The sequence below is a fragment of the Lithohypha guttulata genome (assembly GCF_036872675.1).
Source record: "Lithohypha guttulata strain CCFEE 5908 chromosome Unknown scaffold_11, whole genome shotgun sequence".
Taxonomy (NCBI): domain Eukaryota; kingdom Fungi; phylum Ascomycota; class Eurotiomycetes; order Chaetothyriales; family Trichomeriaceae; genus Lithohypha; species Lithohypha guttulata.
This window is the reverse complement of record NW_027042760.1, coordinates 149237-169692: the sequence shown is the minus strand read 5'-3', so window position 1 is coordinate 169692 and position 20456 is coordinate 149237. Positions and strand designations below refer to the sequence as shown.

The 20456-nt window shown below is 49.1% G+C and overlaps 9 protein-coding genes across 9 annotated transcripts; 6 read left to right on the top strand and 3 right to left on the bottom strand.

Annotated features, from left to right (window-relative positions):
* Positions 1–684: 684 nt before the first annotated feature.
* On the top strand, positions 685–2363 carry LTR64_008661 (uncharacterized protein; the record flags this gene model as incomplete). The annotated part of the gene is made up of 4 exons (XM_064902972.1): positions 685–843; positions 1039–1417; positions 1473–1673; positions 1720–2363. 4 exons carry the CDS (start codon positions 685–687, stop codon positions 2361–2363), a joined length of 1383 nt encoding a protein of 460 aa, XP_064750624.1.
* Positions 2364–3060: 697 nt separating this feature from the next.
* Positions 3061–4827, bottom strand: LTR64_008660 (uncharacterized protein; the record flags this gene model as incomplete). The annotated part of the gene is made up of 1 exon (XM_064902971.1): positions 3061–4827. One exon carries the CDS (start codon positions 4825–4827, stop codon positions 3061–3063), a length of 1767 nt encoding a protein of 588 aa, XP_064750623.1.
* Positions 4828–5949: 1122 nt separating this feature from the next.
* On the top strand, positions 5950–6795 carry LTR64_008659 (uncharacterized protein; the record flags this gene model as incomplete). Its single annotated transcript, XM_064902970.1, has 1 exon — positions 5950–6795. One exon carries the CDS (start codon positions 5950–5952, stop codon positions 6793–6795), a length of 846 nt encoding a protein of 281 aa, XP_064750622.1.
* A 379-nt stretch (positions 6796–7174) lies between these two features.
* LTR64_008658 (uncharacterized protein) lies at positions 7175–8263 on the bottom strand (the record flags this gene model as incomplete). The annotated part of the gene is made up of 1 exon (XM_064902969.1): positions 7175–8263. The coding sequence occupies one exon, from the start codon at positions 8261–8263 to the stop codon at positions 7175–7177; it is 1089 nt and encodes a 362-aa protein (XP_064750621.1).
* A 456-nt stretch (positions 8264–8719) lies between these two features.
* vps16 (Vacuolar protein sorting-associated protein 16) lies at positions 8720–11259 on the top strand (the record flags this gene model as incomplete). Its single annotated transcript, XM_064902968.1, has 2 exons — positions 8720–10963; positions 11011–11259. The coding sequence occupies 2 exons, from the start codon at positions 8720–8722 to the stop codon at positions 11257–11259; spliced, it is 2493 nt and encodes an 830-aa protein (XP_064750620.1).
* A 24-nt stretch (positions 11260–11283) lies between these two features.
* LTR64_008656 (uncharacterized protein) lies at positions 11284–12081 on the bottom strand (the record flags this gene model as incomplete). The annotated part of the gene is made up of 2 exons (XM_064902967.1): positions 11284–11993; positions 12045–12081. The coding sequence occupies 2 exons, from the start codon at positions 12079–12081 to the stop codon at positions 11284–11286; spliced, it is 747 nt and encodes a 248-aa protein (XP_064750619.1).
* Positions 12082–12701: 620 nt separating this feature from the next.
* LTR64_008655 (uncharacterized protein) lies at positions 12702–14957 on the top strand (the record flags this gene model as incomplete). Its single annotated transcript, XM_064902966.1, has 2 exons — positions 12702–14155; positions 14246–14957. 2 exons carry the CDS (start codon positions 12702–12704, stop codon positions 14955–14957), a joined length of 2166 nt encoding a protein of 721 aa, XP_064750618.1.
* A 2497-nt stretch (positions 14958–17454) lies between these two features.
* Positions 17455–18003, top strand: LTR64_008654 (uncharacterized protein; the record flags this gene model as incomplete). The annotated part of the gene is made up of 1 exon (XM_064902965.1): positions 17455–18003. One exon carries the CDS (start codon positions 17455–17457, stop codon positions 18001–18003), a length of 549 nt encoding a protein of 182 aa, XP_064750617.1.
* Positions 18004–18969: 966 nt separating this feature from the next.
* LTR64_008653 (uncharacterized protein) lies at positions 18970–19887 on the top strand (the record flags this gene model as incomplete). The annotated part of the gene is made up of 1 exon (XM_064902964.1): positions 18970–19887. The coding sequence occupies one exon, from the start codon at positions 18970–18972 to the stop codon at positions 19885–19887; it is 918 nt and encodes a 305-aa protein (XP_064750616.1).
* Between the last annotated feature and the right edge of the window lie 569 nt (positions 19888–20456).

Sequence of the window (20456 nt, the reverse complement as noted above, 5' to 3'; positions counted from 1 at the left end):
TGTCGCGAGTCAGGGCAGCTTTGACATACCGCATAGAGCAGTATCATGAGTCTCTTCGTCTCTGCACAAAATGAATACGATATCAATGCATCAAACAGAGACAGAGATACGGAACAGCACCATTGGCCAATGGATCCCCACGAGTACATCCTCTGCTGAAAAGAAACCAAGCTGTTTCACCGGCCACTTTTGGCTACATCCCGTCTTCACTCTACCGGCCAATTTGCGCACTGCCTGCATCACAAAAACCGTTATCGGTGTTGACGACCTCACTCATCTGCTCATTCGCTCCCGGCTTGTCCCCGCTCGCAACGTCCAATAATGAAGCATCACGCTCTTGATAGTCGTTGCAACAAACGCTGATATCCATGTTAATAACACGACATGTGACGTTGCATCTGCCCATGCGTGTAAATATTGCATGAATTCCCTTGCCATTTATGATTGAAAACTACAGGGAGACGATAAGAGAGAATGGTGGTATATACTGCAATGAGCTGCGCGTGGAAGGCAGCGTGTGCCCATCAATCTTCGTCTTGCATTCACGGACGACTGATCAACGACTGATCGTATACGAAGAAGCCATCCTGCTCCTTTCATCCCCTGCAAGCTCTATCTTCCACCCGAGAGACGGCAAAATCGGGCGATATGCACGACTCATCAAGTTCACACTCCTCCGATGGTATGAACTCAAAAGATGTCAAAGTTCTTACCACTCCTGCAACAAACCGCTCAGACATCAAGGTGGCCGAAGATGGGCTCATACTCGAAGATCCTGCGACAGGCGAGGTGCGCAAAGTATCTGCAAGCTTCGCCATTGACAAAGAGGCGGAGAGCCGACTCGTATGAAAATTCGACATCAGGATCCTGCCGACCCTGGCTGTCATGTACCTATGCAATGCCCTCGACAAAGGTAATCTGGGCAATGCAAAGACAGCTGGTCTAGAGAAGACCCTGAAGCTTCGTGGAAATCAGTACAACCTCGTACGTTCAAACGTGACCTCTGTCAAGAAGTTACCGAGCTGATGGCTACTCCAGATCCTGTCAATCTTCTTCATCCCATACGTTTTGACTGCACCTTTTCTGGCAATGGCAGGCAAGAAGTGGGGTCCGAGTAGAGTCCTACCAGCCATGATGATGACCTTCGGTCTAATGACCCTGCTGACAGTCGCTGCATTCAATTTTGCTGGCCTCATGTGTTTACGCTGGGTGCTTGGTATGGCCGAGTCAGCCTTCTTCCCTTTAGTTATCTACTACCAGACCACCTTCTACAGACGAGGCGAGCTTGCTCGTCGGCTTGCCATCTTTTATGCAGCCCCGAATATAGCAAATGCCTTCTCCGGGCTACTTTCGTTCGGAGTGTTTCAGATCGAAGGAACGAGCCTAGCGAGTTGGAGATATCTTTTCATAATAGAAGGTGAGTCGAGATTTTCGCGAATGTTGCCGCTTAAAGGCGTACTGATATGATATAGGTGGAGCAACAATGATATTGGCAGTGTTCGCCCACTGGTATCTGCCATATGATGCACAGAGCGCCAGGTTCCTCACCGGGGAAGAGAAGAAGCTAGCATTTCTGCGAATTCAACTGGACTCATCCTCGGTAGTGGGTGAGAAGCTGAATTTGAGAGAGGCAGGGAGGGTCTTTCTTGAGCCTACGAGCTGGGTCATCCTGGGTAAGCCTTCCCAATGGCATCTCCCATCATTGCTAAGATTGCTCAGGCATTGAGATGTGCCTCGGCGTTCCTCTCCAATCAGTCTCTCTCTTCCTTCCTGTTATTGTCAAGGCTCTTGGTTACAATACAGTCAAAACCAATCTTTACACCATCGCACCCAATATCACGGGCGCTGTGATGCTTCTCATTCTCGCCTTCTCCTCCGACCTTACACGTCTCAGATTCCCCTTCGTCGCACTAGGTTTCGCATTCACAATGACTGGCATGATCATCTACGCCTGTGTCGATGTTGAGTCCCAGCTTCAGGTCGCATATTTCGCATGCTTCATGATGACATGGGGCACTAGTGCACCAAGCGTCATCCTCGACACGTGGTTCAACAACAACATCGCCAATGAGAATAAGAGGATCATGTTGACTAGTGTCGGCGTACCCGTTGCAAATCTTATGGGTGTGGTAAGCAGTAATATCTTCGTGCCGAAGGATGCGCCCAAGTACTTTCCGGCATTGATTACGACGGCTGCATTTGGTGGGATGGGATGTCTGCTAACGCTGTTGTTGGGGGCTTACATGATTCTGGACAACAAGAGAAGGGACAGGAAGGAGGGTAGGAAAGTAAGGGCGTTGGATATTCCGACCGAGATTATGAATGAGGGACCAGCTTCCGCGAGTTACAGGTGGTTCTTGTAAATGATGTGATACCAGGAGTTATACAGGGGAACGTACGAGCTCGACCATACCTAAGACTTTTCGAAACGGCTGCATGGCCTGCAGGAATACTTGGAAGCCACTACTTCGACAACGCACGACGAGGCATGTTCAGCTACAACCGCTGACAGAAGAAGCTACGCGATGTGGCAAGGTAAATGATGATTCTTTTCAAAGTTGACGTGTATTCACCATAACAGTAACCGTCATTCGCAATTATATCAAGACCAATGTTGAGATCCCAGTATAGGCTGCTTACGATAAAGGGCTCTGGCCTGCCATTTCCTGTTCCTTCGTTACTGCACGTTGTACCCTCTCCACGAGTGTCGTGAATGTCCGTTTCGGTTTCCAAGCACTCTCACCATCCATGGATCACGTCGGTAACCAATCCTCTCGACCAAGATGCACGATTGACTCCAACGCAGGAGACATACGGTAGCTAGCAAGGCTTGTTTGCTTGATATCGTTTACTCAGTGGCATCATCGTCCTTAGTATCCACGTGGCAATCTATTATTCACTGGTGCGCAGACCTCCCCATCCAGGTTTCTCTTCACCCCAACCGTACGCTTGGTATACATCATTGCTTCGTCCTTGATGAGACGACCGAGCGCGGCAAAATCGACCTTCTTCAACAATTTTCTGATCTTTGACGATGTCGAGGCAAGCTTGTATTCGATATTACCCATCCCAATCTGGTGGGCAGATGATAGGTGGCTGTTCCAAACCTAGGTTGTCCCGAATCCTGCCGAACCGTCTACAAACTGTTCGATTGAGTTCGTAGAAGTTAATACTCTGGCCGTCCTTGAGCTGTCTATTGCCACCTGTTTGCAGAGCGATCTGCGCGGACGAGTCTCGGAGAAACCAGAAGAACGGACCACTGAGACGATCTGAGCCATTTTGTAGAAGGCGATGTATGGCTCCCTTCGCTGGACCAAAAAGGAAAGCACAAGGAAGCATTTGGAACCGTCTAGTGGCTGGGGCAGGCAGCTGTGGTAGGAATATCCGTCTAAGAGATGCGGTCGTTGGAGCAAGGTTTCGAGGATTGGGCGCAGGAACCAATCCGTACGTCTTCTCGAATTCTGCTCCTTCAGGTATCAAAGAATCACTGAAACCTTCTCTTGTTACCTTCAACCAGAGCAGATAGAACTCCCAGCGTAGTAGCATGATGATAGGCTCGGGTAGGGTGACCGAGATGAGACGCTGCACAAACTTGAGGCTTTCGTTGGTCACAGTGCCCAAGCAGAACTCAGCAGTCGAACGTATGTAATCAAGGATCGCCACTGCGGTGAAGTGTAGCACGTGCATATCTTTGCAGATCTGCTGATGCGCTTCCTTCTTGATATCGGAAATCAAGTTAAGCTTATTGTAGGGCGCGTTTTCGGAAAGATCTTTCCATGTCTTGTACGTTCGCTCCTGCTGGTGTAATAATATACCTACCCAACCACATACATCAGTGAAATTGGCCATCGTCCTGTACAACTTCATGCCAGGATTCAGATGACGTCCAGTATGCAAGATACGGAAGTAGTTGGTCCTCAGCAAATTGCGGAACTTGCGACAAGTTAGCTTCAAGGCTCGAATATTTTGCGACGTCAACTCGACATGGCTCAGAATCGTGAAGAGTACCTCATTGGGCATGTGCATGATAGAGAGATCTCTGACTGGCTGTCGCGGTTTCGACATGTTACGTCCAAACGCAAACACGTATCCAGCAGGTAGCGGATCGTGTTGGGGTCCGTGTGTATCCGACATCGTCTTCGTGGTTTCCACGGTCATATCTATAGCTTGCAAATTGGTCACATCTTCTTTGTTCTTGCATGTCGTGCCCCGGACAGCTTCCTTCTCAGTATCTCTCGCAGACACGAGCGATAGTTTCGAGAAAGGAGTTAGCACTGTCGTCCAGCTCGTAGTATTGAATTTAGCAGCTCCGCATGAAGACTGGTCGCGATCATGAGGCACTATGCTAGCAAGATTCTGACATAAAGGCGTGTTCGATCTGGTCCTGAGATCCTCCCATACAGTCACCTTGAACCCGATGGCTTTCCCTTCGACTCTGAGGTTTTGGAAACGCCGTATGGCTCTGATGGTGACACCAGAGTCAGCAAAGGCTGCGGCGAAAACGCCAATGACTGAGCTGTGCGGATTTGGCAAGAGTGTCAACGTCTCTACCTCAAGACCCACAACTGTCTCAAGATAGAACTTGACCTGTACCTCGGTCGTGGTATTGGGCAGATCTCCTAGGCGAATCATCAGAGTCTTTGATTCGGGGATGAGTGAGTTTGTATTGTGCCCGTTGCCTGACGTGTTCGGCAGAGGTCCTCCAATATCGAATGGTAAGGAGCACCTTGAAGTGCCTAGTTCCCGAGGACGTTCTTTGGTCGTCATATCGTCCTTCAGAGTGCTGCGAGCGAGTTTGTTCGTGAACGAGGTCCTGACTGTAGTCATGGTTTGACAGCGTCGCGACTTCAATCAAAGTCGTTAAATGTACAGGTAGAGTTGACTGAGAAAAAGAAAGCTGGCAAAATTGGACGACAGGAAAACATTCACGCGCTGCAGGGTTTGAGAGAAGTGACAAGAAGTGATGCAGAGTGATAGGCGCGATATTGACTGATTGCACTGACATTTCATAGACATCCACACATCTCGCGCGACAAACAGGTACAATGCGCAACAGTTCCGAAAACGTAGACTGACGTAGACTGCGATACTGTCTCCTCAAACAACTGAGTGAGCACTTTAGCACTTTCCTGGAAACAGCAGTTAAATGTGTTGTGCATGAAAGCACTTTGAGAGTGCTAGTCTTTACAAGAACAACAGAGCTTTCTTGCTTGAACAATCCTCGATTTCGATAACATTAAAGAGGTCAGGCCGACCATATTTCCGTGAGCAACAGCGATGAGTGTCGAGTCTCTAATGGATAGTGGAACAGTAGAGTTTCGCTGTGATGTTAATTTGTGCCACGAGATCAGCAACTTCATCCGAATATATTGGACGATTCCCTGGTGTAGTGAGTGCATCAGGCACAGCCCAGGTCTGCGACAATTGTCCTCTCAAGTAAGTGATTAATCTGTCAACGCGCTCTACAGACGAGTCGTCGTCAGTCATCAGTATGTCCTGCGCCTTTGATAAGGTTTGCTGAGTCGAGTTTGTGGCAGCAGCAGGTGTACGACCACTCTTTGGCCGAACTGGAATCGAGAATCACATTGCCGAAAGGATTGTTCGAGTAGCTGGTTGTATGTTTCTGTTTGTGGTTTGCTGTGTGTCGATTGCGTGATTCCTCCAGGACAAATACAAGGCTGGGCATGAAAGTGCTCTGGTTCCCAGCGGCACAACGGATAATAGCATTGATCTTGCACAATAGAACAAACGTTGGTCCGTAAGTGTAAAGCCTTTGTTCCCAGGAATGAGGCTTTGACTGGTAGGGGTCTGCTGCTTTGTCCGTATTGTGCTGAAGCTGATGTGAGTGCCTGGCTTTGTGTCGCAGGCAATGATCGAGTATATGATATAGATACGAATGGCCAGAACCTCAATATTCGTGACCATTGAAAGAATAGACAAACCACAACCATGGCAAACTTTGAAAATGTCGCAACACCATCAACGGATTTTTCCGAGAGCCTTTCCAGACTCACCGAGACACTCGGTGGTGTATCACCCCAAGAGCCAAGCAATAGTCACACTGCCGGGCCATCCCCACCCCCACCTCAATCAAGCAATCCAAACACCAGCCTGCAACGCTGGTTATTCAAGCCGGAACCTAAGATTGTCCAGGAGACGGCCATCGAGTATGATAGAAATGCAGCAGACGGTGCCCAAAGTGCAGGATATCTAAATCAAGGAATACACCAGACAGCACTCGACCACTTTGGGCAGCAGATAATTGTGCCTTGTCCGATGGTCGTCCAAGATGCATTCCGAGGCGAGCTTCCTCTCAGCATCTACCTTCATATCAAGTCGCGGGTAGTTTATGACAGGCAGCCGTTACTCAATGTACTGGATGAGCTGCGAATACGACGTGGCGTCGAAACAAGATGGCTGGCGTCGGTTCAACTGGGCTTCGACCTTTTCGCAGAAGCTGCTAATCATCATGGATTGGATCCGAGTTGGGCAGATGCAGACATGCCATCTCGATCCGCGGCTGAAGTAGAAGAGCGCAAGTTGGTGCATACAGTCAGGTATCATGTTTGGGAGGCGTTCTGCTGGCGCGGTGCTAACTGGGACCAGGTCAAGATACAGCGAGAAGAGTACCTGGCGACTTATGGCGATGGTTGGACAGGAGATGACAAACTTGAAGAGAAGTTCATACCCTGGGCGGAGTGTCCTGAGTTTCAATACATTTCGCACACTCAACCATTCTATGTCGACATCGATACGATAGAGGTTGACCTAGTCAGCAGATTGAGTCAATTCTAGTAGGGAGATGATGCCGAGATGATTGACTGAAGTAGAGTGCTGGAAGATGGAGGACAAAATCTCCACCGAAGCATTCGGCAGCCACGAGTGAGATATGCTTAATGGCTGAAACAACTCAAGATACCATATCTTTGGCGACAACTGCAGCGCTTTTGTACTGCCAATACCATGTTATTGATTTCATCATAGACATATTGCTTTTTCCACTCTTTCTACTGTTCTGACTGTCTTAGCGTGCTCATGTCGGTTGAGTATTTTGCAACGTATGATAAGCAGACATCAACGCTCGAGGCACTGTCTGCTACTCGAAGAGAACAAGCTTGTCCAGTGCTAGGTTAAGACGTAGGCTTCGATAATCAAGTCGGAGCGATCACCTTCATCATATTGGACAAGGTACTGTCGCCAGCACGTTCCCGATCACTTCTTCGGGCGTCAATCCGTCTAACAGCTCCATCACGGCGGCGGAGTCGCTTCCGTACTGCATGCTTCTCTCCCTCGCAGGATCTGCAATCACAATTCGATGTAAATAGATCTTTCTGGCTGCAAGTGCTACCAGGCTCGGCGTCACGAAGTTGATGCTATGTAGAGGGCCAAGGTATTTCGCCAGGGCGAGGAAGTCGGTGCTTGCACGGGGTGTGATGCCACCGTCCACACCACGCTCGAGACGAATGAAAGTAACGATATCTTGGAGGTAGCGACGTATTTCAGGAGTGATGTCGCAGGCTTCACCTATTGCACGAATTTTATCGATGGCGATGGTAGCGATGCTTCTTGATGCTGTTCGACTGGTTTCCCAGGACGAGCGGAGTCTGGAAGGACTGGAATGGTCGTCGGACGCGGCTGATTGATCGAGCTCCTCCAGGTTGACGAATCCATGTTCAGGTAGGTGGTAGTGCGAGATGAAGATGCGGTCGTTCAGATGTGGCAGAAGTCGTATATGCTTTGTCGATGCTGCGATAACAGGAATGAACAGAAACTGTTTTGGCACAACGTGTACAGTAGTCCGAGATATCATTCTCCTATTGTTGATAAGCTCGATAGCCTGAACCTGTACGTATGGATCTGCGAAATTAAAGCCTTTGGCAATAATCACATTTTTGACGACACGATTGTCAAGACCTGCGTCGTATTGGTCATGACGACCAGGAGCTGCGCGAATGTCAACACTTGCAAGACGAGCGTGGGCGGATGCAGATTGCGTGTCATCCTCCGCAGGGAACTGTGGGCCTTTTGGTTCGAGGATAGCTTCACCGAACTGATCTACTGAGGTCAGACCTTCTGGGCCCAGGACGACATATGATAGACCGAAACGTTCGGATACGATTAGAGACAGTTCGCTCGCTAGATCATCGATGAGATCGTCGTCCGTGGTCATCAGACAATGACCTTGTGCGATCAAGCTCAGGAGCACTCCAAGCTCGAGATCAGACAATTCCTGGATATTATCCAGGAGTGTCTGGAAGTCCATTGCGAGCGCAACCACATCTCACTGATAGCAACTGTCTAGCATCGCGTTATGATGACCGACCTTGACGGTGATGTTGACCAGCATCAGGTGTTTCAAGGAAATTGATCAGTACTTCGCGTCGTGTTTGCTATTTTTCCTAGAGATTTGTGCCAAGGAATTGAGCTTAGCCTCTTCTCGAGGCAGAATTGTATATGGCTGTGCCTGTAAGTCATGCCTAAAGTTGCAATGCCAGGTGCCTATTTCATGGATTCGCGCCTAAAATCTAGGCAGCAAGGCACCCACGGATTTCGTCATGGCAGGAGCTCGAAGAACAACAGCGGCAACTTCCATTAATCGTCAGCTTCAGCTCACTACAACGATGGCAAGCAACAATCGTATGAGCTTTTCGCTTTAACATCGTCCATCGAGATTTGAGCACGTATCAGCAAGGAGAACAAATCCTCAACACCAGATGTCATGACCAGTACCAACCCCAGAGCCGGCTGGGAGAAAATCGGCACTGAATTCTACCGCAAGATATCTCTCTACACATCCATCTTCGACCCCGACCTCGATCTTTCAGAATATGTCGTCTCGGGTGCGCCCTTTTCTGGTGCTCTAGCACTCTACCGCGACACTACGAAAATCACGCGCTATCGTAGTAATGTCGCAAATAAATCCAGTATTGATGTTTACAGCTGTGCGGGTAAGCTGATTAGTAGGATTAACTGGGAAAAAGGCACGATCAAAGGACTGGGATGGAGTGAGGATGAGCGCTTACTGGTTGTCAGCGAAGATGGGACATTCCATGTCTATTCGGGCCTTCATGGGGACTTTGCACCTTTCAGCTTGGGTCATGGAGCGGAAGAGTATGGTGTGCATAGTGTACGATTCTGGAGCCATGGATTCGTGGCGCTATTGAAGAACAATGCTCTCGTTGCAGTCAGCTCGTTCGACGAGCCACGACCTAGAGCTCTCGCTGCCGTACCCGAGGGCGAGGTTCATGCCTGGAGCCTGATACCACCAGCCTACACCATGAGCCGATCTGTGGAAGTGCTGCTCGCCATGCAACAAACGATCTTCGTGGTCGACGTAAGCGAGACCGAGGATCGAGGCTTGACCGACGGCCCTTTTAAACATGTCAGCGTCTCACCCAATGGACGATTTGCAGCACTCTATACAGAAGATGGACGAGTCTGGGTCGTCGGAAGCGATTTTCAAAATAAATACAGTGAATACGACTCGAAAGCCAAGACAACCCCGAAACACATCTACTGGTGCGGGAACGACTCAGTCGTCCTAGCTTGGGAAGACGAGATACACATGGTCGGCCCCAACGGTGCAGCTGCGAAGTACTACTACGACGATATTGTGCATGTCCTGCCTGACATCGATGGCATCCGACTACTGACTTCCGAAACCTGCGAGTTCCTGCAGAAAGTGCCCGATGAGTCCGAAGAGGTATTCAAGCTGGGCGCGACATCACCTTCGCCAGTCTTGTATGATTCTATCGAATTGCTTGAGAAGAAATCACCCAAAGCGGATGAGAACATTCAGCGAATCAAGAGCAGTTTACCAGAGGCAGTGGAAACGTGTATTCGAGCAGCCGGGCAAGAGTTTGACCATGCATTACAAAAACAATTACTACGAGCAGCTTCCTTTGGCAAATCAGTCATCGAATTGTACAGCAGTGATGAGTTCGTGGAGATGTGTGAGACATTACGAGTGCTTAATGCCGTTAGAGATCACACAATCGGTTTACCACTGACACTGACGCAGTACAATCAGCTAAGACCAGACAGACTGATTGCGCGATTAATATACAGGAGAGAATATCTACTTGCGATAAAGCTGGCGGAGTTTTTGAGATTGCCCTTGAACAAGATCTACGTACACTGGGCGAGTCAGAAGGTCAAAGCAGCGAGTGGAGATGACGAGAGTATTCGAGACGTAGTGGTCGAACGTCTTAAGGGGAAGTCAGACATCTCTTTCGAAGCTATTGCTCGAGCAGCATACGATGAGGGCCGAGGCAATCTCGCAACGTCACTACTCAATCACGAGCCTCGAGCAGGCAAGCAAGTCCCGTTGCTACTCGCTATGGAAGAGGACGAAGTGGCGGTTGACAAAGCTGTTGAATCTGGTGATCCAGATCTCATTATGTTCGTGCTATTACACCTGAAGCAGAAGATGCCGATAGCAACCTTCTTCCGCTTGGTGGCTAGCAGAGCACAAGCCGCACAGCTTATTGAGCAATCGGCACATTCACAGGACAAGGAGCTGCTCAAGGATATGTATTACCAGGATGATCGACCAGTGGACGGCTCAGACCTACTGTTGGAAGAGGCAATGGACCAACCACAGACTCAAGCTGTGGTGGACAAGTTGAAATTGGCCAGTCGACTTCTGACCGATGCTAAGGACCCGAATGCTGTGATGCACACAAAGTCTTTGGCAGAAGCGACAGTATTGCTCAAGATGCAGGAATCGTTCGACAAGGACATTACCGATAACAGCGGAAGTTATGTTGGACTGAGTGTGAATGAGACAATGTTCCAACTGATAAGGTCCGGATATAGCAAACGAGCTGACAGGGTTCGGAGTGAATTCAAGGTTCCTGAGAAGACGTGGTGGTGGGTTCGTCTACGAGCTCTTGTAGCAGCACGGTTGTGGGGTGATGTCGAAGAAATTGGCAAGAACCGAAAGTCGCCAATTGGATGGGAGGTAAGTGGTCGACCTTTCCTGCTGAGAATATCGCTAACCACTCTTAGCCTTTCTACAATGAGGTTCTCTCTGCGGGCAATACTCGACTCGCCTCATCGTTCGTTCCCAAGTGCACTACATTGAAGCCAGCAGAGCGTGTAGAGATGTGGGTGAAGTGCGGTATGGTTAGTAAAGCTGGAGAAGAAGCACTGAAGGCAAAGGATATGAACACCCTTCAGCAGCTTCGAGACAAGGCGAGTGGACCTCAATTGACAGAAGTTGAACGGATGATCACACAATTGCGACCACGAAGGTAGAGCATCAATACGACATCAACAGCTTCAAGTGATCTCATCAACTGCTTCTTGTGGGTTCGCGTCGCTCGATTGGACCGCATCTGCTGAGACTGGAATTGCAGTGATTGGTTTTTCTGACGTTGCGACTAATGTGGCATCTGCGGCAGCTTCGTTCGTGGGCGCCGGTCCAGCCGCCGCTGTACCGTTTGTGTTTTCAGGTTTGGGGGCCGTACCAAATGTGCCAGGCTTCTTGGAACTCGCGAATAGGGTTGGGCCCATGGTCAGGCTCATACTCTGCCCGGTAGCAAACGTAGGTACCTGTACTCCAGCAATGACCTTGATCTCAGTCTCGCCGTGGAAGGGCTGGATATCGTCCTTGACTGCATCTTCTCCGTCGTCCAGCGTATCGAAACGGCCAGGCGCCTTGATGGCCTTTCGAACCTCTTCAGTACTCGTATCGTTGATGTCGTCCCATAGCGCTCGTCTTCCTTGCCGTCTCTTCAGTCTTGACGACGCATCTGCACGTTTTGACTCAAGTATATCGTGCACGGCTTCGGCCTTTTGTAGAACTTTTTCCTGCCGCTGCCGCTGAGCATGGGACAATTGCTTCTTCTTGGCCTTCTTGTGTATACCTGCTCCCTTGTATGCAGCTAGTATAGGGGTGGTTTCCGCAGCGCGCGGTGCTTCCTTCAGTGACTTGTCTGTATTAATGGATGGTGAAGTCGCTCGTCTGGCTGCTCTGGAACGTGGATTGGCTGGTGACATGCATTAGTAAGTCGACACTGATTACCGAGAACGCGACGTACTCAGTGGCTCCCTCTTCGGCTTTGCTACTTTAGCCATGACTTATAAGGAGGTTTGGCAAAGCGCAGAGAATGGCATATTGGTGTCAATGCACTTCAATCTGGGACTTTTTTTTTGGACGGTAGGTGCAGCCCCAAACTGAGGCCTTAGGCACTAAATGATGACGTCGGTCGTGACTGCCACGTGGAACATATACCCAGCCTTCTGCTCGTACTAGCAAGGCAGCGATGGTGATCTGTGAAGTCATGCTTCAATGTCTACCTCACCTGGCTATGACTATGGCACCACCCTAAAATCCGGACATGGCGCCTAGCAACAGATCGCCAAAACGACAGAAAACCTTACCAGCAGACGATCAACCACTATCAGCTATAGCAGTTCCTCTACCGCCATCACCAAGCACGTCTTCACCTAGTCCTGCTCGAGATGGCACAGGCACAAGCTCGTCGTCATCCTGGTATAGCAGAACATGGCCACGCAAATCAGCCCCAATAACACAAGTTGCAAGGGACACCATATCGTCCGCGAGTAACGCAGCTGCGGAAACTGCAACGATATTGAAGGACAAGGTCAGGCCTGTCCGTACTGTATCGAGGAAGTCTTCACTTGCTTTGATCTTGAGTAAACCGACCTCAAGCAAAGCTTTACCTGTTCAAGCCATGGCAACGAAAGATCATGCTGTACCGGAAGCAATGCAGCCATTGAAGGAAGAGCCTGCTTCGAAGCCAGCTACCAACCCAGAAGTAAAGGTTGTGCCGGAGCCTCGCACGAAATTCAAGGGAAAGCAAGAGACAGCGGCTGAAACAAGCTCATCTTTGTACAAGAACAAAGACATACCACCAACTAGCGATACGAAAATGCCAGCTACAGAGTCTACAACGATTGCGTCCGTCTCGTGGATAGGATGGCTTGCTGGTGGTAACGATACTCAAATAGAACCTTCACAAACGGCCAGCCTACAGAACGACCAAGAAATAGTTCAGTCGAACCCTTTTAACGCGTCGAGCCTAAAGGTCAAGCCTCAAACAGAAGAGGCTTCGCAGCCGCAGTCAGACAGTATACAATCCGCACAACCTGGGCCATCTGGGCTCGATAAGAATCAGGTACAGTCTAGCACATCCGCGCAAAGGCGGAGCTGGCTCCCATTGTGGAACAATGCCTCTGCTGCACAATCTGCGCCAAATATTGCTTCGCCTCTCAAAGACGTTAAGGCGCAACCACTACCGGATACGACACCCAGTCTAGCTACAGCTGTGGTTCAGGGACCGGAACCTGCGGAGTCGAGCAGCGCCACAACCACTACAGAATCCTCAATCCCACCTCCTCAACCTAGTAACGCAGGCAAATCATCTGCATGGGTCTTTTGGTCGCGGGACAAAGGCGCAGAAATTCAATCTTTGAAGGATGCACCACGCGAAGGCGAGCTCGCTGTGGCAAATACGGAATCAGAGAACAAGCCTAGACGAACTTCCATTGATATGCAGAAACCAGCGAAGCGCACTTCGTTAGGTTCGAGTAGTTCAAAGGAGAATTCGACTCTTCAGAAGGATAAGAAAGTCAGGCCAAACACGAAGACTTCGTCCGATCTGAAACAGACTGATTCTGGAGCAGTCGTGCAGACTACCAAAGCCGAGAATAAGGAAGCGTCAGCTACTGCAATAGCCCCAGCGGACGCCGAGACATCTAAGCCTGCGACAGTTGTGCCTGCAAAAAGGATATACGAGCACTTACTGCTACCGTCCTTGTATGATACATTGAAATTACCCGAAGACCCCTCGCTACTCGAACGACTAACACGTTTGTTCTATACCTCAGATGAGCCTGAGCTCAAACACCTGAACCTCGTCAAAGATCCTCCAAGGGTTAAAAATGCCTTGGCCATCGGAGTTCATGGCTATTTTCCGGCACCACTGATTCAATCCGTCCTTGGTCGTCCAACCGGCACGTCTATCAAGTTCGCCGACATGGCGGCCAAATCGATCAAGCGCTACACGAAAGCTAAGGGGTATGAATGCAACATCAAGACTGCAGCACTCGAAGGAGAAGGCAAGATTCTGGAGAGACTTGACCTGCTGTGGAAGCTCTTGCTCAATTGGATTGAGGAGATTCGCAAGTCAGACTTTGTCATGGTCTCTTGCCACAGTCAGGGTGTGCCCGTTGCAGTCATGCTTGTCGCGAAGCTGATACACTTTGGCTGCATCAGTAGTAATGCTCGTGTCGGCATCTGTGCCATGGCCGGTGTCAACATGGGCCCTTTCGCAGAATTCAAGTCGCGTTGGATAAGTGGCTCTGCTGGTGAACTTTTCGAATTTGCTGATCCCAGCAGCAAAGTGTCCACTGACTACTTGGCTGCTCTTGACGAAGTTCTCAAATTTGGGGCCAGGTTAACTCTGACGGGTAGCATTGATGATCAACTGGTATCAATGGAGTCGTCCATGTTCGCACCTGTGTCACACCCACACATCTTCCGTGCGGTGTCAATCGACTCCCGCCTGCATGCGCCAAGCTTCATCTCTCATCTCGTCGCCCTGGCCCTCAAGTTACGCAATGTCGGTATCCAGGACCATGGTCTGATTAAAGAGTTGTCTGCACCACTTGCTGGCAGCCTTTACACTGGTGAAGGGCACTCGCGCATCTATGAAGACGATGCCATTTACGATCTTGCTGTTACTTTTGCACTGAACACGACCAGCATACCGGGTGTGCATATCACGAAGCGCAATATAGATTCTTCTGGGAGCAACCCGTACATACTACCATTTGCAATGAGAGGTATATTAGAGGAAGACTTTGTAAAATCTGATCTACAACAAGAGGCGTCCGAGTTACTCAAGGAATTTGACGACTGGAAGCCTCAAACCAAAGCACTCAAGGATGTCAAGTTTCGGCTTGAGGGTATACGTTCCAAGTTGTGAACTCTAGGCTCTTTACTGCACAGGCGGAGTATCATGCTATAAAATAGATTGCAATAGACAGAACTGGCCAGGTATTTAATGTTGTACCAAACACGTCATAGCAGGCAACGCAGCCACAAGAAACAACGATGGTGCAGTGAATACAGGACTGCTCCCGATTTGCAGGCATTTCCGGCATTTAACTCCGGCTACGTGCTGTGATTGGCCGGTTTGCGCCTTGAAGGAATAGGTCTAACCAGCAATCTTGTTGTCGACATATGGACCAGTCTTGAACAGGCCCCCCTGCTAGTGTCGGCACACTTTGTTCGTTTTCGACAGCAACATCGACTTCGGCAAGACGGGACACGATGGTGCAAGTCACAGAGCGATCATGTGAAGGGGAAGATCGCTGATACAACACTTGACTGTTGTTTCATGTGGATCCCAACTTCCCATTAGCGCCTCGCCGGTGTACATTTCCGACGTACTTGCGGGTTTTCCGCCGTCACCAATGTCTCACTTTCCGCTCCAGAAATGATGATTATCCTGTTCTGTCATTCAGATTACCTGTCTGAGTAATGTAAGACCAACATCATTGAAGGTACCGCGAGTGTATTCCCGAAGATGTAGGACGAGTTGAAGGCGACTTATCACTTCTGGATATGCGAGAAACTTAGGCGAGTCTATCACGGTCTAAATTTTCCCGACCTCGTCCTGAGGAACTCGACTTTGACATCGCGGGCAGTCATATCAACGGAATTCTTGGCGGAAGTCAGAAAACAAGTTGGAAGTGGCTTTGCGGACTACGACTCGATCACGATGAACACGTAAGTATCTACAGGTCCAACACAACACTATTCGGTACGCTTTCGAATTCCAGGAAGCTAGCCTCATCAGAAAACCGCCAAAACATCTATGGTATTTCATGAAGAGCGGAAGAAGGACCTGTTTAAAACTTTGCTTTTTGGCTTTCCTCAAGGAGCCTGGACTCGTCACAGCAGAAGGTGTGAGCATGCATTGTGCCTACGACATGAAGCATTGTATCTCGTTCCTAAGTGCCCGAAGCATACCAAATTCAAGACTGATCGATCGCATACACCCTGCTCCCGATCGTCGTGCATATCCTCATTACTGAGAAGCGAATCGGATCAACCAATGCGACTAGGGCGCGACACCTTTCACCTAGAAATGCTCGAGGACAAGTACAAATTTGACAGGATGCTTTATTTTTCTGATCCAGACTGCTTGTAGGTTGGCGCTTTGCTCATCGCCAAGATACCTCGATTGCTGTGACAAAGGTTGTTCTACTCGTGTAGCCTTGACTGTGGATTTTGTGTCTCGGTCATCAGCCTATGTCGACCAGCTAGCGTGGCATGCATCGAGTGAGCTAATAGACGATCAAGGACTCGCAACAGCTGAGATGTTGTCGATTACCTGCTTGTTTGTCTGCAAGTGTGTGCTTGCGTATGTGGTAACAAGCTCGACCTTCAGAGGCAGGTCCCACCTATCCAGACAGCAAGACTTTGTGGATCGCATGTAAGCCGAGGTGTGACTGTACAAATAGAGAGACATAGTCAGCCTGTTTCGGCTACCTAGTCAAATATTACAAGCTTCTAGCAGCTGAGACTCGTATACATGCTAATATCAGTATTGTCGGGGGAACACAGCTCTCAGGTAGTGACAGAGCCAGGTCACCCCGCAATAGCAGAACTATTGCGAGCCGCTCCATGCAAAGCCGAGCTTGATTGGCAGGAGTCGTCGGCAAACCTTGTGCGACGAGTAAATCACATCCCAGCAACGACTTCAACGATCGCTCTTTCTTCGTGCATGTTTGCCGACGATGAGATCGTAGGCATCGCGTTGAAGGGCTCAATATCGTGCCTATACTGCAACACCCAAGGCGTCAATCTTCTTCTAATGCTCTGACTGCGCGTCCTCATGGTTATGCTGTACCATATTGTGATCTACAGTATTTCGTCGAGACGTTAGGGAGTGTGCGAAAGCTTCCACGGTCAAGCTAGAAGCTTTACCGATATCAAGTGCTGTCTTGGCAAACGGTGTTTCTGTTTTAATCCTCCAAGCTGAGGCTACTTGGCGGAGGACTCAGAGCTGCCAATACTTACAAAAGTGCCCGGGCCTATAACAAATAAGATGCTGCGCCACCACCACTTCCATTTCCACGAGCTACTTTCATCGCAATGCTCACTACAGCCATTTGTCTTGTACCGCTACCGGCCTACTACGAACTCTCTTCTGGTGGTACAGCAGTGTTGCATGACCTGAGCTCATGTACCAGTTTCAGCTGTGTGTACAATAGATTTCGAAAAGCTGTTTAGGCTGTAACTCCAAAATGTCCAAAATTATCAATTGTTCGCTTCGAGAAATGTATATATCCATGAGCATGACCCGCTTCATCTCGCAATACCACATCACAACACTAGCTTCGACCAAACCAGCAAGCTCATTACAATCTCGGAAAGTCTAGCCCATTCGCACCACTTTACCAATAAGTTAAACCATGAAGGCCTTCACAACTTCCGCCTTGTTCGCAGCATCTGCTCTAGCAGCTCCTCTAGCAACTCTCCCAAACCCATTGTCAAAACGAGCCTGCCCTGGACCTGAAGCCACCATCCTGCTCATGAACCAGGACGCCCATACCTCTGCACAAGTCACCCTATGCACCGACAACCTAGCCGACGACGTCAACGCTATCTTCGCCTATACCGGCATCGATTCTCGCGACGGACACTTCTACGTGACATCAGCCCATCTCGTGAGCTACACCGACGGCTTACCTGCTTTCTGCTCGTTTCAGAACAATGATAACGGCGACCTATATGGACGCGTGATTCGCGAGGCGCCCGATCTCAACACCTGGGTGACAACTGGACAGCCGGGTCTGCTGGATTTGGGCAGAAGTCGAATCCAGTGCCATGTTGACAGGGAGGAGTATCTCAAGTGCTTGGGTATTGCGGGTGATCCTTACACTGAATGTGTCAATAAGGTCACTGCTGAGTTGGCTGCTGGTGGTAGCACAACGTCACCGCCACCATCAACTTGTAATTAAGGACAATTTGTTTGTCTTATCTCTCATGGCGCTGCATGGAAAAAGGAGGACATGGCATGGCGTCGAGTTTGTCGATCTTGCCTTTGCTTGCATTTGCTGGAGTTCAAATGGGTATGATTAGAATATCGAGGGCTGTTTGTACCGGATAGGGGCAAAATTTTTATCGACTCAAATTGGACGCAAAGCATTATAATAGATGTATACTCATCATATCGAAAGTTGAAATCTTACTGGTGGGAAACAAGATAACTATCGTCTCTTCCTTCTGGTTTTCCTAGACAAGTAGCACATACTGTATGTTCCGGCTGAAATTCGGGATTTGAGGTTCTATGTCTTCAGCAGGTATACGACACCGTCAAGCTTGTAAGTACAAATGAAGAAGCAGGTGATGTAGGCTGACTTCCACCAGACAACAAGCAAGATTAACTCATAGGTTGTATTGATGCTCGCAATCAACGCCTCTTGTTTCGTGTGGGCTGCATATGCCGCTTTCAACCTCTCAACGAAAATGTTTGGGCCAGCGTATTGATCTTCCGAACCATGCTACTCTGCATAGATGGATGTGCTGTTCGGGCGACGTGGATGTGTATGGTTGGCTGCGCCCTACACTGGCTCTTCACTGGGTCAACGATCTTGCCTGATGCAAGTGGCAGATCCATGCAAGACTATGCATGACTGGCGAATTCGAGGTCAATTGTGGTCACCGGTTAGCACGTGAGATGCCTTCGATCAGGGTACTGCACGGTATAGGTAGTTTTTTCTGCATCTGCATGTGTTGCGAGTAGCATCACACCTCTGTGATTGGGCAAACCTCTCCGTGACATATGTAAATGTGCATCTGGCGTGATTGATACGAAACAGCCTTGATAGGTAGGGAAGTCTTTAAGAAGGATTGAGCCAGGGAAACATCGTAAGTTGTCTGTCCTTCGAGTAGCACAACTTACCGCACGTATCCCCGAGCAGGCAATGGATGATCTCCTAAGACAAACTGAAGAGCTGACAATCAACCAGCCGCGACTGGTTAGCTATCATGAAGAGCGGATACTGGAAGTTCTCGATGGCCAACTCAACGACGCTCGATACGAGACATGGTCAGGCTGGGAGACCCTTATCCGACCGATGATCGAAGATTTCTGCCGACAATGGACTTTGCCAACCCGCGCCGTGGAAAATTTCATGGCACTGACGAAAGGCAATCCTCACTTTCCTGTGATATTACTTCGAAATCCAGTGAAGGACCACGACGCTGCCGGATTTGAGGATATGGTGAACAATTGTCCAACCCTTAGATGGCTTGAAGATGTCCTTCACGCACGAGGTCTTCTTTTGGATGACGTTGTTATATTGGACGTCTGTCCTCTGCTCAGCGACTTCTGGCTAGCCAGAAACAAGCACATTGCTGAAGAGGCTATTAGAGATGCATATCTCGTGACGGAGACGATCTTACTTCTTCTCAAACCAAAACTATTGATCTCATGCCAATGTGCCACGAAAGGGGTTGGAGATTTCGGACTCTATGCTTCCAGCTTTGTGGAAAGGCTCGGTTCAACCACCTCAAATGCAAAGCAAAAACTGGTTATGCCTTTTCGACATGAGGGTAATGAAATTTATATAGCCCAAGCATATCATCCTCGATATTTTCTTGGGCGAGAGTGCCTTGATGGTGACGAACGCGAAGATCTCCTCAAAGAGATCATTGGCCATTTCATGGCGCCCTTTGGAAAGTGGAAAGCGGATGTTGTTCGACTATTGCACATGGAAGCAGTAATCTTAAAACTGGCCAAGGTGATGAATGAGCAGAGAGTTATCATGAATCGGATGCTCAAGTTCATGTACAAACTCGAAGAAAGCTTTGCAAGCATGACCATCTCCAGGCCATCTTGATACAAGGTTGGACAAAGAAACGTAGCGTGACGAAGAGATTTAATGTTGAATATTGTCGTTGTGGTTGACAACTAATGCTGGACTTGCACTTGATAGTCTTTCAATGAACGACCCATACTACTCCTGTCAAGCGCCTCGCAATCACGAGTTGGTGTCTTTTTAGAATATTCCTTACGGTATCTCTTCTGTGAAATCAATTGTGTACAACAGGCCAACAAGTCAGGGGCAACGAGCACGTGCCTAAACCGTCGAGAGAGCCGTTGTTCTTATATGAAGACCTACCAAGAAGACTCGCTAAGGATGAGCAAATAAGGAGGTAGACATTTGTTTCGATGCCTGGTTGATGCTTGATCATTCATTGAATGAGCGGTAAGTAGACGAATTGTGCAGTCAGGCAAAGTCTTCTCTAAAGTGCAGGAAGTCGATGCTTTGGTCATGCCGTACGCATGTCGTACCGCCTCTCAAGCTTGCCCAGGGATATGGACCGTTTGTAGACGAACTGTACCTGCAGCTGGACCAAGAGCTAGTACTACAAAAAGGATTACGATCGCAACATGGACGCAGATCGA